This window comes from Melanotaenia boesemani, chromosome 4 (assembly GCF_017639745.1).
Source record: "Melanotaenia boesemani isolate fMelBoe1 chromosome 4, fMelBoe1.pri, whole genome shotgun sequence".
NCBI lineage: Eukaryota > Metazoa > Chordata > Actinopteri > Atheriniformes > Melanotaeniidae > Melanotaenia > Melanotaenia boesemani.
In genome coordinates, this window is record NC_055685.1 from 30,253,798 (window position 1) to 30,270,297 (window position 16,500).

General features: G+C 39.3%; 2 protein-coding genes across 5 annotated transcripts; one reads left to right on the plus strand and one right to left on the minus strand.

The window, feature by feature from the left end:
• Positions 1 to 171: 171 nt before the first annotated feature.
• On the plus strand, positions 172 to 7,100 carry cant1b (calcium activated nucleotidase 1b). Of its 3 annotated transcripts, none has more exons than XM_041983029.1 (5): positions 172 to 325; positions 3,652 to 4,242; positions 4,342 to 4,482; positions 4,777 to 4,980; positions 5,485 to 7,100. In XM_041983029.1, the coding sequence occupies exons 2-5, from the start codon at positions 3,705 to 3,707 to the stop codon at positions 5,853 to 5,855; spliced, it is 1,254 nt and encodes a 417-aa protein (XP_041838963.1). In that variant the 5' UTR covers positions 172 to 325; positions 3,652 to 3,704; the 3' UTR covers positions 5,856 to 7,100. The 3 variants fall into 3 exon arrangements, with proteins under 3 accessions (XP_041838963.1, XP_041838964.1, XP_041838962.1); XM_041983030.1 differs by having other exon boundaries at positions 186 to 332; XM_041983028.1 differs by lacking the exon at positions 172 to 325 and adding an exon at positions 1,812 to 1,944.
• A 774-nt stretch (positions 7,101 to 7,874) lies between these two features.
• On the minus strand, positions 7,875 to 16,103 carry ogal (O-GlcNAcase like). Of its 2 annotated transcripts, XM_041983027.1 has the most exons (18): positions 16,002 to 16,103; positions 15,710 to 15,903; positions 15,459 to 15,510; positions 15,175 to 15,272; positions 14,351 to 14,481; positions 13,881 to 14,052; positions 13,654 to 13,752; positions 13,431 to 13,570; positions 13,211 to 13,355; positions 10,607 to 10,705; positions 10,265 to 10,524; positions 10,020 to 10,194; positions 9,833 to 9,918; positions 9,653 to 9,745; positions 9,489 to 9,574; positions 9,294 to 9,414; positions 9,082 to 9,211; positions 7,875 to 8,197 (listed from the first exon to the last, which is right to left on the minus strand). In XM_041983027.1, the coding sequence occupies exons 2-18, from the start codon at positions 15,780 to 15,782 to the stop codon at positions 8,040 to 8,042; spliced, it is 2,118 nt and encodes a 705-aa protein (XP_041838961.1). In that variant the 5' UTR covers positions 15,783 to 15,903; positions 16,002 to 16,103; the 3' UTR covers positions 7,875 to 8,039. The 2 variants fall into 2 exon arrangements, with proteins under 2 accessions (XP_041838961.1, XP_041838960.1); XM_041983026.1 differs by having other exon boundaries at positions 15,710 to 16,047.
• Positions 16,104 to 16,500: the final 397 nt, after the last annotated feature.

Here is a 16,500-nt window from a genome sequence, read left to right on the forward strand (position 1 = left end):
TTGCAGTACTGTGCAAAAATATTTATTGAAAAATAAACAAATACATATATATATATATATATATATATATATATATATATATATATATATGTGTGTGTGTGTGTGTGTGTGTGTGTACACACGCTCTGTAAAATAGTAATTACAACATTGTCGAGCGTTTTTCCTCATCAGTCATAGCGAGAATCGGAGACGTGTGAGCAGTCAGACGCCCAGCTGACTACAGTGAGTCTTGACGCAGGAGGAGCTAATCAGCTAGAAACTTCTCACCAAGCAGCCTGTCACCTATGGCTAACCGAGCGGACTTAAAGAGCGCCTTCCACATTAGGTGAGTTGTAAGCTTTCACTAACACCTCCGCCGAATGAATTCTTCGCGACGTTAAGCCTCTTAGTAATGACATTAGCCTGATGAAGATCAACGTGGAGCTGGAATAGCTAGCTTATGTTAGCTGTGCGGCTAACCCTGTAAAAGGAGCGGTTGGGGGAAAAAAAAAAGTAAAAAGCTAACGGCTCTTAAAACGAATGTGTCACAATCCCCCAACATGACCGTTTCTCTTCTGCGAAACGTTTTTGGTCACTTAATTTTTCAGATTTTTTATTTGTTTGTAAAACGGAGTTGGTTCAAAGTTTGGTAAGCGTCGCCGCCCGGCTCCCTGCCTTACCTTTCGTGGATACACAGAAAGTGGAGAAGATTATTAAATTACATATATGCTTTTGTCAGTATACTTACACTTCGCAAACACAACTTGGAGTGATACATCAACTGTTTTTGTTTTATTGAGCCACAACACAACAAAAACGTCCTCTATCTGTTGAAAAGTTGCTGGTCCATCCTGTGGTAACATGATTATGTTGCATAATATCCTAAGGACAAATGGGAGCCAAGGGTGTATTGGAGTGAAACCAGTTTTTAATTGACTTGGCTTCGACTTTTGAGACTTTGAGGCTTTTAAACTGGAGGCCAGACTATACGAATACTTCAATTTAGACTAATGGTGCTGTTTTGTGGGTATCCATTGATATATATGAATTTAAGTAACATGCTTACAATATTCAAAATTAGTCAAAACTGGAAACATCTGGATCACATCTCATGTGGTTGAAAGGAAGCTGCACTACTTTTTTGTGCGTGAATGAAGGTGAGACAATGTTAGTTAAGAAAAATTTAACTGTTAGTCTCTAATCCGGATGTGTAAAAAGATTAATATCTAAAACAACACAATCATGATGATTTAGGCATCCAGGATTTAAGAAAAATTAAAACTAAGCAAAATGTTGGAATATGTCTTTTCTCTCGCTCTTTTTTTAATGTATCTTAGGAATACAGGAGGGGGTTTACCAAATACAGCTACAAATATTTCTATAAACCTTAGTCTTATTATCATAGCCAAAACTTTGTGATACGAACATTATTCAGATGTCTTTAAAAGATTATGATCATAATACTAACAGTTATATTCTTGTTTATTTTTTCTCTTTATTTTCATCAAATGACTTTCACAACACAGGCTAAGATAAACAAAGTCTGGCAACTGTGGAAAAGCATACCAAAAAAGCACATTGAAAACAGGAAATTATTATTTACCATTGTTAAAATATCAAGTTACATGAAAATATTAGCGTGAAACCTATTGCAGACACAAAGTAAAGAAGAGTTTGTGTCTGATCTTAAAACTTCTTGCATTGTAATGCTCCTTTAACAGTAATCACTAACTAGGGCTTTGCTCTTTCTTCTTAATCCATTATTCAAACTCAGACTCTTGTTTAGCTCCACAGGAAAGGGGGAGAAACTTGAGACAGTGTACAAGAAAGAGGAGGAGACTTTGTGAGAGCAGTTATTCATGTAGGGACGAGGGCTGAAGGAACGAGGAGTTTATTGTGGGATGCATGCAAAGGATGACAGCATGATGGCTGGAGCGTGTTCCGAGGAGACGAGGCGAAGGAAGGGTGAATAATTTGATTCTTCATACAGCGAAAACAGTGTTTGTGCCCGTGCTGCCTAGGGATAAGAAATATGGGCCGTGTATTCAGCGATCACAATCAGGGCATTATTTCTTGGCCAGTAGTCCTAAGAGCATGTTGGTCTACAAGTGTAAACTTGTTTTGAGAGCAGTTGAAGAGGTTCTGGGGAAAATGTGTGATGTAAGATTGTCTTCCACTTTTGTAATACCAAAAAGTCTCATGACAAATGTTTCTATGAATACTTTTAGTAGTTCATCTCATATTTATAGAGTGTAATATGTAAAAAAAAAATCTACATATTATATTAAATAACTTAATAAAGAAAAAATATAGTCAAATATATTAGTAATTCATATTTACCACTAATATATACTATACAATTTTTGATCCTCCACACAAAAGATATCTTAAGCATTTTTTTCCAGCAAAGTACTTAAAGATGTGCTTTAAATATAATATGCTGCTTTTAAGGTCTAATGATTTAAACAGGAAGCAACTACTTTGTATGCCTCATGAATAGATATTTCAATAAAAGACTAGCAAGAGGAACTTCTGTTTTATACTGACAGTTACACGTCACGGTTTACAGAAAGCTTAAGGGTCACCGCGGTACTCCCAAAACAAGCCATTCTCTTGTTACCAGTTTGGGAAAACTAAAAATAAAAAAAGCTAAAACAGATCAAAGACAGATGATCTTAAATGAAAGTGGCTCATTATATCAAACTACAGCTATCCTAAAAATGCTTTGAATTCTTTTCTCTTTCATGTTTAAGCCACACAGTTGGATTATAAGAACATGTTTATTGTGCAGTCTGTATCTGCAGATGGTTCAGAAAGAATGTTCTCATAAGCTGAACAAGATATCCTTCCTGGGACATGCATACCTAATCAGTAATTTCTCTTTTAAAAGAAGACACTTGTTGTACGAACATGAAAATCACCCAGTCTGTGAAATTAACTGGCTCTATTCCCTTCCCATAATCAATAAAATAGCTTCTTTTTTGTTTTAAGTTTAAATGTTTATTATTTTTATTTTAAAAAGGAAACACTGCACAAATAAGCTTGCCTCAGATACAACAAACACTTAGAAAAGGGAAGTCACCAGCAGAAGAGCAGCATGTGTTAATGTTATGACGTTCCACAATAATAAAAAATGATTAATGAAACAGGTTGTGTACACAGCTCTAAGATCACATGTTTTTATGTGGGTACTAGTTGCTTGTTTTATAAGTTACAGCTGTAAACACCTAACCGGGAACAGTGGATGCTAATTTCCCATTAAACATTGTAGTGTTTATCTTTATGAAATAATACTTGACTGAATATTTACCTGAATTGTTCCTGCTGAATAAAATGAACAGATCAAAGTTCTGATAGCTGGACAGCTTTCCTGTCCTTTATCCTAAGGAAGCTGGACTGGCCAGCTACCTACTCAGTATGCTGCATGCACACCACAACAAAGCTCTGTTGTGAATAAAAGAATAGGAACAAAAGCCCATTTGACTAACTTGTTATCCTCCTCCCCCCGTTCATTCTTTCATCTGCACAAACTGTTCTCATTTTTATTTAGACTTTAATGATTTGAATGCCTTAAGATGTGCTGTAATGATATTTGCTTTTATATATATATATAAGTTAGCTAACTGTAATCCCACATCCTCTACTTATGTTCTTCCTTGTGCTTTTCTACAGACTGTTTTCATCACCAGCCCAAACCTGATACTGAGGATGAAAGTGAAACTTCAATGAACTCCTTTGGTTTTGCAGTTCAAGGCCTTCCTCTGGCCTTTGTATCCATGAGAAAAGCGGTCTCCTCAGATATTCGCTTCCACCCAAGATGGCGTGCAATAACTGTTGTGACTCTGCTGGCCTTAGTGCTCATGTTATATCTGCACCGAACTACAGGAGACAGAGACGCTCCAAACAAAAGTTACTACCAGAACAGGGATCATACATTTCAAATGCCCAGTCAGGATGAAGATGATATATTCAGGAATAAAAATAACTATGCTGCACAAAGCCTTACTTGGAACCAGAAAAAGGGAAAACCTTACAATGACACATACCCTCTAAGTCCACCAGAGAAGACACCAAACAGCATTCGCTACCGTATAGGAGTGATTGCAGACCTGGACACGGCATCTCGAAGCTCCAAGGATCAGACGTGGTTCAGCTACATGAAAAGAGGCTATGTGACTGTTTCAGACAGCACTGACAGACTAGAGGTAGAATGGGATGCTGATACAGTCATGTTGGAAAGCCATCTTGCTGAGAAAGGACGAGGTAAAGGAAAACAGTTAAGATCCAACTTAGCTTATAGCTGCAGCATTTGTGTTTTTAAGTTTAATTTGTGTTGTAATGCTGTGATTAACTGTGCTGTAGGTATGGAGCTGTCAGATTTGGTCGTGTTCAACGGTCACCTGTACAGCGTAGATGACCGCACAGGTGTGGTGTACAGGATTGATGGAAGCCAGGCCATCCCCTGGGTTATTTTACCTGATGGTGATGGCTCAGTCTCTAAAGGTATCTTTAACTTTTTTTATGTCTATGGAATGTTTTGCACTGACTGAACTGCACTTGAATTTTGTTGTTCAATGCCTCATTGATGCAGTGACAAAGGATAAGGCGAATTGAAATTGAATTAAAAAAAAAAAACAGGATTATAAACTTGTCTTTGTCAGTTCAGCATTTTTATTTAACCTAAAAATGAACAAAACTTGCAACTGAGACAGCCAAGTACCTTCCTTAAATTGGCAAAAAAAAATTGGTCATTTTATGTGACAATCATTTATCATTTCTATCTTTATGTTTGTTTAGGATTCAAGGCAGAGTGGCTTGCTGTGAAGGATGAGCACCTGTTTGTTGGAGGCTTGGGAAAGGAGTGGACCACGACTTCTGGGGAAGTCCTCAACAACAATCCAGAGTGGGTGAAAGTCGTCAGCTACAACGGCGAAGTGGAGCATGAAAACTGGGTGCCATACTACAACGCCCTACGAAGTGCAGCAGGAATCAAACCACCAGGTAATGCAGAATAATTAGGGTTTTATTTACAATCTCCTCCATGTAACAGTATCTGGGTTTGTTTTTCATTTTTAATTTCTAACACAGAAGCTAGTTTTAGTTTTCATTGGATGCCACTGTTGTATGCATATCTGACTGGTTTGCACAGTCACACACTTATGTTTACCTTCCTGGTTTTGCTCCAGTTATGTTGTTGTTCGTCTGTATTATGCTTTAAGTCCTTATATGTATTTTGGACTATAGTTACTTTTTGTTGTCTGAATATTTAGCTGTAGATCCATGTTTGTTATTGATCAACACTTCCTTTTACATGAAGAAGCTCAGGCTTGCGATTGATTCAAAGGGTCAGTCAGAGGAAACTCTGCTCAAAGTCTAGGCCGTTCAGTATTCAAATTAGTGAGTCTTACACAGTTAAATATCAAGCAAGGGGTGGAAAATTAAATGTGTGCATGAAAAGTGGAAATATATCACAAATATTTCTGCTACCATTTCCTGGTCCTGCAGGCTACCTTATTCATGAATCAGCAGCTTGGAGCAATTATCTCCAACGTTGGTTCTTCCTACCTCGCCGTGCAAGTCACGAGCACTATGAAGAGACCGCAGATGAGCGCCGTGCTACCAACCTCCTCCTGACATGTCCCACAGACTTCAGCTACATAAAGACACAGCGTGTTGGACCACTCAACCCCACCCACGGTTTCTCCTCATTTAAATTTGTTCCAGACACGGATGATCAGATCATCCTGGCTCTAAAGTCAGAGGAGGATGCAGGCAGAATCGCCACTTACATCATTGCATTTACACTGGACGGCCGGGTGCTGATGCCTGAGACGAAGATCGGAGATGTGAAGTATGAAGGGCTGGAATTTATTTGAGCTGCAGGGCTGAAGGTGCAGCCTTCTTTAACGGTCTGATGAAAAGAAGTCAGCTGTTACATTTGTTTTGAGTTTGCCTATGAAATATGACCAAAGATTTTACATTTCATAATAAAATCATGTCTGAAAGGCACAGATAAATTATCAAGCACATACCTGCTGACTGGTGAAACTAATTTCAGTAGCAACACAGCAGTCATGCAGCAGCTGTCATCAGTCAACACAGGAAGCAAGATTTTTCATGATTTTAAATGCTAACTACTTCATATCAGTGCTGCTAGATGTTTTATATTTTTTAAACTCAGAGCTGAGCTGCCTGGTTAAAGTTGAGACTAAAGCAACCCTGGTTCTAAAAAAGTTGGGACAATGTGTAAAATGCATCGGAAAACTGCAATTATTAGAAAATTATTGAAATTCTGTCTTCATCCATGAACAGTACAGAGACAATATGTCAATTGTGAAACTGAGTTTTGTTTTTTTGTTTTTTTTTACCGCAAAAAAGATTTTTTTCCACTGTTCTGTGGTTGAGACCAAAAACTTCACTGTGTCTTATTTTTTCCTTTCATTATGTGTTAAATGTTGTTAAGACAGATGGTCCCTCTCTCCTTTAGCTCGAAGGATGCAGCTTTAATTTATTCAAACTGATTTCTAAATAGGAAAAATACCTCATTTTGATTTGTCAGACCACAGAATAGTTTTTCATTTTGTCCTATATTAAATTAAAACAGCTGGGACGCAGAAAAGATCTCTTTTTTTAATAAACTTTATTTTATCTTTATAGGGTGGAGATTTAACATTCGTTAGTGGATGTGGTGATAAAATATTTAGTAATGGTTTTCAGGATATGAACCCATAAAATTGTCATAACAGAGACAGCCTGTCATAAATGCCCTCAGCCTGAATATTAGCATATTCTGTACTCTGCTTCATGTACAGAGTTCTCTCCTTATTCTCAAAGCCTTATCCCAACTTAGCAATATGGATGTTTTCTTTGTTGTATATTATAGCCAGTTTTTTTAAAACCTGATTATGTTCCTGAACTTTTTTCTAATTAGTTTTATAGCAGCCATCTTTTCCCACAGCTTTGATTATTTTGTTGTCCCTGACCCAACTTATTTGAAACATGATGCTGGCATCAAATCAAGATAAGCATGTAATTAAAAAAACAACAACTCAGTTAAAGCATTTGATGTTGCTTTTGTCCCATTTTAGCTCAACATGTAAATGATTAGCAAATGCATTCCTGTTCTGGTTACGTTTATGTAGATATAACTATGATGGGATCGCCTTTCCTGCAGCTGGTCAGACACTCAGGGGAACAAGGTGAAAAAGCGAAGTTCAGATATGAATGTCTACTTGAAAACCCAAGCTCACCAATGTCTGTCTTATACTGTTTGAACACAATGAACTTCATCATTATGCTGGTGCAATGGGCCCAGTCATCACCACATACTTTACACTGACCAGCCACTTCATTAAAACCAGTTGAAGTGAGTGTCAAAGATCATCTTGTTAGAATTAAATGTTCTGCTGGGGAAACCTCTGGTCCTGGCATTCATGTGGAAGTTAACTTGACGTCCCAGTGAGTGAGAGCTGCACACGTAGCTGGTTGGTTGCGACTGATCAGTGATTCTCGTCTGCACTGGAAACTACAAGTAGCAAGTTATTCTCAACAGGACCAGCTCAAAAGCAGGGCCTCATATTAATGAGATATATCTCATAAATATGAGATGTATGCAAAATATATGGGTATTCTATGCTTTAGTTAAGTAACAGTCATTTAATTGAAGATTAACTATTAATATATTGCTTCTGTATCAATAAAAAAAGAAAAAAAATTCACCTTCTTTAACCATCTTTTTGTGATTCGAGTCCAACACCTACAGACACTTGTATTAGACAAAACTACATGGTATCAAAATGTTATTGTACTGGCTTAAAACCACTGTTTATTTAAAAAATAATCACTATACATTTTACAGTGTTCATGCATACAAAATTAGTAATGCATTGAAATAATTTTTGTAGATTTTTATATCAAATTCAGTTAAAAGATTCAATGATTGTTTTGAAACAAAGCTACATGGAGAAAAAAAAATCTGATTAACTGATATGAACTAACCAAAATGCCAGAACAGTTTAGCATGCTCCACAGTTGGCAAATATTCATACAAGGTTAACACTTCAAACCTGAGGAAAGTCAGTACGCAAGCTTGTTGCCATGACGAGGACCCCTTCAGGTAGACCTTCCACCCGTATGGGTTTGAAGGAGCCCAGTTTGGAGAAAAAGTCAAGCATCCTTCGATCGCTCTGCCTCAACTCACAAAACACTCCTCTGGAACCTTAAAGAAACCAGGAATGATCAGTACATCAGTGATGAATAAAGATCAAGTTTCAAGTGAAACAACACACACTTCAGATGAGTGCCCAAAATGTTTGAGCACTCAAATTAATAATTCTATTTAGTAGGAAAAACAACAGTAAGCTTTCAGGGTGTTGTGTTTTTAAAATGAGAACAAATAACACGAACGTCATTAGATTCAAGGAGCATATAATTGGCAGGTGTAGGGCCAAACAGCTCCCCCTTGTGGTCACTCCCTTGGCTGATCAACTCAAGTTTGGAAGGTTTATTAAGCAGCATCAAGACTACATTCAGGAACTCATCTCATTTGTCCAGTGTCTTTCTCCTCACTTCCTGTCTCCTCCATCCTGTTCCTTAAGGAGTCAAGGAGGAGGATGGCATCTGTGGTGCCTTGACATATTAATGCTACACTGCAAATTGTATTCAAATTAAACTTTATGCAAAGCTGTGGTTTGGTAATACAGCTATGTCAACCTACATGTATAACTAAATTTTGTTTAGTCTGATACAAATGCCATTGATCCCCTTCAGCAACTGCATTTCTAGCCATTATTGTTCACACTCAAACACACTTTCCATCTTGTTTTGTCAACATTAGTGTCTAACTATGTAGGGTCTTTGAGCAACAGTTGAAAATAAACACTATTGTCCTGTTTCGTATTCTTTTATTGTATTCTTCTAAAGGGACTTAAAATTTACACCTTTAAAGTGAGGATGTCTCATTTTATTAATTAACTATCACCTTGTCTAACCTCTCTTCACATCTCGGCTGGTACGGACTGAGACATGAGGAGTTGAAAGGAGGAATCAAATGTGTGCAAATTGGGAAGTGTGATAAATGAATGGTGTAAGGCCTCCACCTACCACTGCTCCTAATGACAGACAACAGTTGACCAATCATGCACTTGGCTGGAGATGGATCAGTGACCCGGGGAAGAATTTGCACAACGACCAGGGAGGGGAAATCCTCAAACATGGAGTCACTTACTGCCCTCTAGAAGGAAAGAATACATGTTAAGTGATAGTGGACGTCATGCCCATCTTCTGGAAAACAATTATATCTAGCATTTGATCACCTGAATCTTGGCCGCAGCTGGTTTGCCATCAGTCAGCGCCAGAGCATAACCGCACATCCCAATATTATCTTCCACCACAAGCCCACACTGAGGGGAGGGGGAGATTTCACCTGCTGACAGGCTGCAACAGGTCCACAGTAATGTTAGGATGAAGCTGATAATATTCAGGACAGAAACAAATGGATTCTTTCTTACACATCACTGATAAGCGGAGGCTGCGGCATCAGAGGGGTTCTGCCCTCTCTTCTCTGCATCTCCTCAAATATCCTCTGCACCTCAGTCTAAAACAGGAAACAATTTCATGTCAGATTATTTCAGGAGTTCAGCCACAAGGTGACACAGCATCCGAGGGTCCTTACTTTGTCATTGCTGCAGTAAGGACGTATGCAATAAACTGCTGTCATGGGGGGATGTCTGAACAGGTCTCTGTTTCCATGTCCAGGAAGCATTCTCTGCAAGATTCATAATAAATTAATGATCCAGACAACAATTTACTCATTAATATATCCTTTGTGATACTAATGGGGTGGTCCTGTTACCTGGAACTCTCCAGAGAGACCTCCACGGAAGCCCCAGGGTTCAGGATCATCGTTCATTAACTGGGCAGAGGGCTGACCCTCCCCTCCTGTAGAAACACAAACACTTATTTTTTGCACATTTTCTGACTCTTTCTGCAGCTCTCCTGTTCAATTCTTTTCACTGATCAGTTAGGAAAACATTTCTCACCCAACGTTTTCACGTAAGCTCGTGCCAGACCGACCCCACTCTTGATGTCGCAGATGTAGTTGTACAGGTCGTAGAGAATTTTTCGGTTTGGGGCATTCGACAGGCGGTTGAACATCTGCACCACGGCGTCGCACATGCTATCAAACTGCTGCGCTCTGGAGCACCACTTTGCTGTCTGAAAAACAGAGATAACTGAGGTATGTGTGTGAAGATGTTGTAAAGCAAATTATATGGAATAATATTACCTCATCTGTCTGCGCAGTAGCAGCATGGCTGTTGTTTATGAGCCAGTCCAGCTCCTGCAGCATGGTCTGAGCTGTGCTGCCGTACTCGTAGGGCAAGTAGAAAAGGTCTGACAGCAGTGTCAGGTCGTCCAGGGTCAGAGGCTCAGCTGTGTACAACGGGTTCTCCCCAGGACCAGGAACATAGGGGTTATCACCCATGTCTGTCTGCATGGGCTCCTCATCTGATGACTCTTTCTTGAAACGAGATGGACGAGAAGGGCCTAGAGGCAAAGACAGAGCGCTGACTTCTCCATCCTGTTTCTGCCTTTTGGAGATCATCAAATTGTCTTTGTCAGACTCTACCTCCTGGTTGATCTGTGCTCATGAACTCCTGCAGCCAGTCAGAGAGGGCCAGGGACAGGGCTTTCTGGGGGCTGTAGCTGGAGTCCTGCTCCTCATCACCTGGTGTCGGAGGTCAGAGATAGTGAGGCAAGGTTGAATCTCTGGAAACCCCCAAAGTAAAAAACTACAAGGAACCAGTGCAGCACAGATCTGAGTTGGTTTCACTGATCAAATTTTTAAAAAGTTGTGTTTGCTAAAGTTTACACCCCATTGTGATGTATGAAAAGACAGAGCATTGATGTGCACATACACCCTGCTGCTACTTTATTAAATAAACCTGTTTAATGTATTGTTAAAACACATAGCTAATCAGCCAATCATATGGCAGCAACACAACACATTCAGTCATGACTCACATAGACATGGTTGGGACAACCTCCTCAAGTTTAAACTGAGCATCAGAATGAGGAAGAAAAGTGGATTTAAATGACTGAGTATGTCAGAAACTGCTGATCTAATGGGATTTTCACACACAACCATCTCTAAGGTTTTACAGAGGATGGCCTGAAAAAGAGAAACATAGAATGGGCAGCCTGGCGTGAGACAACAGAAAGGCAACAGTAAACACTGGTTCCAACTTCCAACCAAGGTATGCGGAATACCACCTCTGAACGTACAACACATCCCGCCTTGAAGCAGATGGGCTACAGCAGCAGAAGCCCACACTGGGTACCACTCCGGTCAGCTAAGAACAGGAATCTGAGGCAATAATTCACGTAGACTCACCAAAACTGGACAAAAGAAGATTAGAAAACTGGTCTGATGAGTCTCCATTTCAGCTGCTACATATATCTGGACCCATCCTGCCTTATATCAACAGTTCAGGCTGCTGGTGGTGTAATGGGGTGGAGGATATTTTCATGGCACATTTTACACCCTTTTAGTACCAACGCTGCATTGTTTAACCACCACAGCCTACCTGAGTATTGTTGCTGACCATGCCTATCCCTCTATGAGCACAGTGTACCATCTTCTAATAACTACTTCTAGCAGGATAATGAACCATGTCACAAAGCTCAGATCATCTTCAGCTGGTTTCTTGAACATGACGATGAGTTCACTGTACTTCAATGGCCCCCACAGTCACCAGATCTCAATCCAATAGAGCAGCTTTGGGATGTGGTGGAACGGGAGATTTTTATCAAGGATGTGTAGCAGACAAATCTGCAGCAACTGTGTGACGCTATCATGTTAATATGGACAAAAATCTAAGAAATGTTTCCAAAACATTGTTGAATGTATGCCACCAAGAATTAAGGCAGTCCTGGAGGCAAAAGGGGGTATAACCCAGTACAAGCAGAGAAAAACTAGAAAAAGACAATTGGCACCCTTAAAGAATATTTACAAGCAGATCCATCTAGAAGCTGCAGCAGAACTTGACATTGGCAGATTTCATCTCTGCAAAGGTTTTCATTTGGATTGAGGTCAGTCTAAATTACTATGAAAAGATGAATGCATACTTCAGGTTTTTTCCTGCTTAAAAATCCCAAAACCTTCATTATGAAAAATGGTTTTCAGACACATGGCAACATGTTTAACTCTGAAATGCTTTGGTAATCTTCTGATGTCATCGTTTCTCTAATACAGTCAGGGCTTCCAGTGCCCGAGGCAGCAAAACAGCCAAACATCATGATACAACCTCCTCTGTGTTTTACTGTAAAAAGGCTATTTTATTCCCTTAAGAGCTTTATTTCATAAACTACAAACAAACTGTAACTGTAATCCAAAAGAGCACCATTTGGTGTTCTGTATCAATACAGCTTTGTCCCAGAAAGACACAAAAAGGACAGTTTTTGGTTGCATCTCCCTCAGTTTTCACTAATGGAGCCTAACTAGTTCAGTTTGCAGCATATCATATTTAAAGGTTACTCCAGGTCATCCTGCTGCTCCACATAGGTCATGTGATATTTTTTGCACAATCAGCGCGAGCATCTACAGATTACTCTACACAGTTTCTTAGCACCACATCCAGTAAACATCTTAGTTTTCTGACTGTAAAACATCTTGATAACATCACAACTAGATAAAATCAGATCTTTAAGATCTTGGGTGAAGTTGCTGTTTCATCGTTTTATTGTTTGCCATCGTAACTATAAAAAAAGGAACTAGCATTATTATGCAATAAAACCATCACTGAGGTCATGCAACTCTGAAAATTAAAGAAGGGTGTGTCTAACTTCTTTTCTTGAGGAAATACTTCATCAAAAGGTTGCAGAATAACCATGTCCCTGCTATATTTTCTGTTTGTGTTTATTTTTTTATATAAAACAAAAAGCAGAAAAAAGGTTTGAATGTGACTCAAACATTAACATTAATATTTACCATCCCACACTATTGTTTGTTACGTCTATATTGTGTTTTATAAGGGAAGAATATTTTCTATTTTAGTTACTGTTTTTATTGCATACCCTTATAGTGTGAAATTTTCACTGACAATGGCAATAAAAATTTAATCTGATTTGTTTAGCTGTATTTTCTTTTCTTTTTTGCTCAATGATACAGATGAGAGCAGAGTCCTGTATTTGGGTGGTAATAAATAAAGAAAAAGAAACACTGGACACTCACCCATCTCTACATCTCTTGATCCTCCATCAACGGGTGCTTTACACCATGTTGCCAAAGTGTGGATGGCCACGAAATTTGGGTAAAACTCACAATTGGGGTTTGTGAGGACTCCTCTTAGTTTGGGAATCAACTCAGTGGGTCGATCCTTTTAAAAAACATATTTTTATGTCATCACGCTGGAGTTTCTACAGCCTTTTGTCAAAACATTTTTCGAACATACCTTATATGGTCCAAGGAAAAGTCTCTGAGGATCATAGTCATTGGCGTGAATATTGTCCCAGATGACTGGAGCCCTTTTCAGGACAGAGGACACCTCCTCTATGGATTCAACAGAGATTTTGTGGGACACCACTTTTGGTCCTAAATGAAAAGAAAAATAGAGTTAAACTATATCTGTTTCTCAGAAATTTAAGCCAACAAGAACAAATTCCGTGTGATCTCACCAGTCCACAGTATGTCAATGCCCGACAGGAGCTTCTCTCCCACAGTGTGAAGGTATGAAGACTGGGGAACACTGGGGCTGCAGAACGCTGCACAGTAATCTGGAGATAAAGGAGAGATCCATGTATGATGGAAAATCTGTAGATGACTGTAACTCTGTCTGCACTTAACTGGACCTCACAACATATCATATATAATTCATGTCCAATTCATAGTTTCACTTCCTGACCTGTTGGACAGAAGAGAAAGATCTCTGGTTCCTGCAGGTGCTTATAAACTTCATTAGTTACAGCCACCTGAGCGTGGGCAAAAGAGCTAAAAGCCTCCTTATCTGCTAGACACATCTCAGTCTCGATGTCATCAAAAAGTAAAGAGAAGGACCTGCAGCCAAACTCCTTCACCTGAAAAAGAACAGGTGCATTTATATACTGAATTTCCTTTTGGAATAATAAAGTCAAACTTAAACAGATGCATGTCAGGTGGAGTTATACTTTCCTAAAAAAAGGCTATTTCACCAAGAAAAAAATACTAAATACCACCTAATCTGTAGTGAATCACAGGTTTCTGTTTTACCAGTCCAAGTTTCTTATTCAGCACTAAGATGATCCAAACAAATCCTCAGAACCATAAAGCTAAATAAAACGTGTGATTCAATCTTCCTCTGTGCTCCACCCTACACCTCAGTTTACAGAGTCCTACCTGGTCTAGCTTCCTCTTCAGGGCGGCCACTTCTTTCGGGTTGGAAAAAGTAATGTCCAGGCCGGGAGATATTGCATAGATGAACTCAACGTTGTGCTGCTTTGCGGCTGAAATCAGGGCAATCAGTTGTTCTAGGAAACAAAGGAAGAAATGCTGATTCCTTTGGGGGTAAATACAATCTCAGTGCTCAATGAGCAGCTTCTCACGATTCTATGCAGAATATTTGGCACATTTTCACAGCCCTTTTTTCTAAGCATGCGAGATAGTCATAAAATATAGACAGAGTCTAATTTGACGTGGGTTAGACTGTCGTCACTGCCCTTTACTCTGTATCATTACTGATAACATCTAGAGATGCACCAAGCTGAGTAATTAAACAATTTCAAAAGAGATAATGATGCCTCAGAGAGGGACATTTAGTGTGACACTGATAAAGAATAAAAAAAAATGTAAAAAAAAAAAAAAAAAAAGCTAACAACCACTGAAGGTGTCACAATCAGGAAATTTTAGGTAACGATTAACTTTAGGCCAGAATTAGTTTTAAATTAGTAATAATTTTTTGCTGCAAATCCAAACAAGTGACCTCTTCAGAGTTAGTGGCCTTCTCCCCCCATAAAACTAACATGTTTCCACAGTAACAATGTGATGTTAAGCTCTGAAACTAAACCCATTATAACCAATAGATGCTTACTGAAAGCCAGCTGGAAATGCAATTCATAAGAATGTGTTAAACCAAACATGCAAATACAACTAATTTCAGAAGACAGTCATGTCATCAAGAAACTTTGGGCAGCTTCAACAACAGATTACTGAGTAAGACTTACCTGCCTCCTCAGGAGAGTACAAGTCTCTCCAGTACATCCTGTGTTTGTAGTCATCCTTGGGGGCATACAGGTAAGTGTTCAAACCCCACTTCTGCTCCCTGTTAAACTCAAACATGTCAAAAGTTAGCAATGACCAAGTATACTCAGTAAACAGAAATACATCAGCTGGAGACACTTGTACGCAACAAATAGAGAAAATGTTAATTGTACATTACTGTAGAAGAAAACATGTTCCATCTTTTGGCTTATCACCCTGCACTTACATGCTGTTATAGGACACATACCTTTTAAACAGCTCAGTTCTTTGCTCCATAGTCCATGGTCGCCCATAAAAACCTGTGGCAGTCAAAGTTCAAGTTATACTCCAAATTTAGTTATTTTACAATAAAATATCAATACTTGAGAAATATATTTGGTGCGTTTTTATCCTGGTGGCTTAATCTGGATGTTCTTGATTTAGAGGCTGCCCTCCTGGAGCAGCACCACAGTTTAGACCCCTAAAAATGGCCTGTGCCTCTGATCCCAGTCTGCTCACCTTCCACCACGCCGCCGATGAAACGCCGGGCCCCACTGCTGGTTTTCCCCAAGGCGCTGTTTGGCGTCGACATGTTTTATATATGAAGTAAAACGTCTCTTCTGTGGGTTCAACAATACTCAGACGGCAGCTCCAGCTCTGGCATGGCTCTGAGTCTTTAACTGATCCACTTTTATTGCCCCGTCTTCTCACGCCTGCGCAGGTTGTGCAACATCATGCTCTAAAGTCTAAAGGCTGTAAATGCCAGCTGAACAAGAAGCGAAACTATTGTTTAGGGATGAGTGCAGCTCACCTCTGCTCCAGACGCATGTTGACAACGTCTCTGACTACAGGGTGAACGTCTTAAAGTGACAGTGCCTCTGACACTTAAAAGGGCCAGTTCACCATAAATCACATGAGGAAATGGTAAAAGCTGTCAGCCTTGGAAGAAATATGTTTTATGAAGCCCGACCTTTCAATTAAACACAGTAAAGTAAGACTAAAGTAGTCCAATTTTCTTACAACAGTAGCTGCAAAGCTATGAACCCACGATGCAGGTGCAAGGCTCAGATTAAGGTGATTGTGAACATGTTAACCCTCTCCAGTCTAGTCTTGCTTTACAAGATTACAGTGAAACTCACAGGCAAAACTTTTATTTATAAGAGGTGGATTCAAAAACCATTGTATTTGAGACAGGAAATTAGTCCAGGTATCTAAAAACAGCTAATTAAAAAGTTGGTCTGGGAATGGCTCAGGATCCAACCGGATGAGATGGAAGAACTGGTTGGGAAAAGGAAGTCCAAACCCAGACA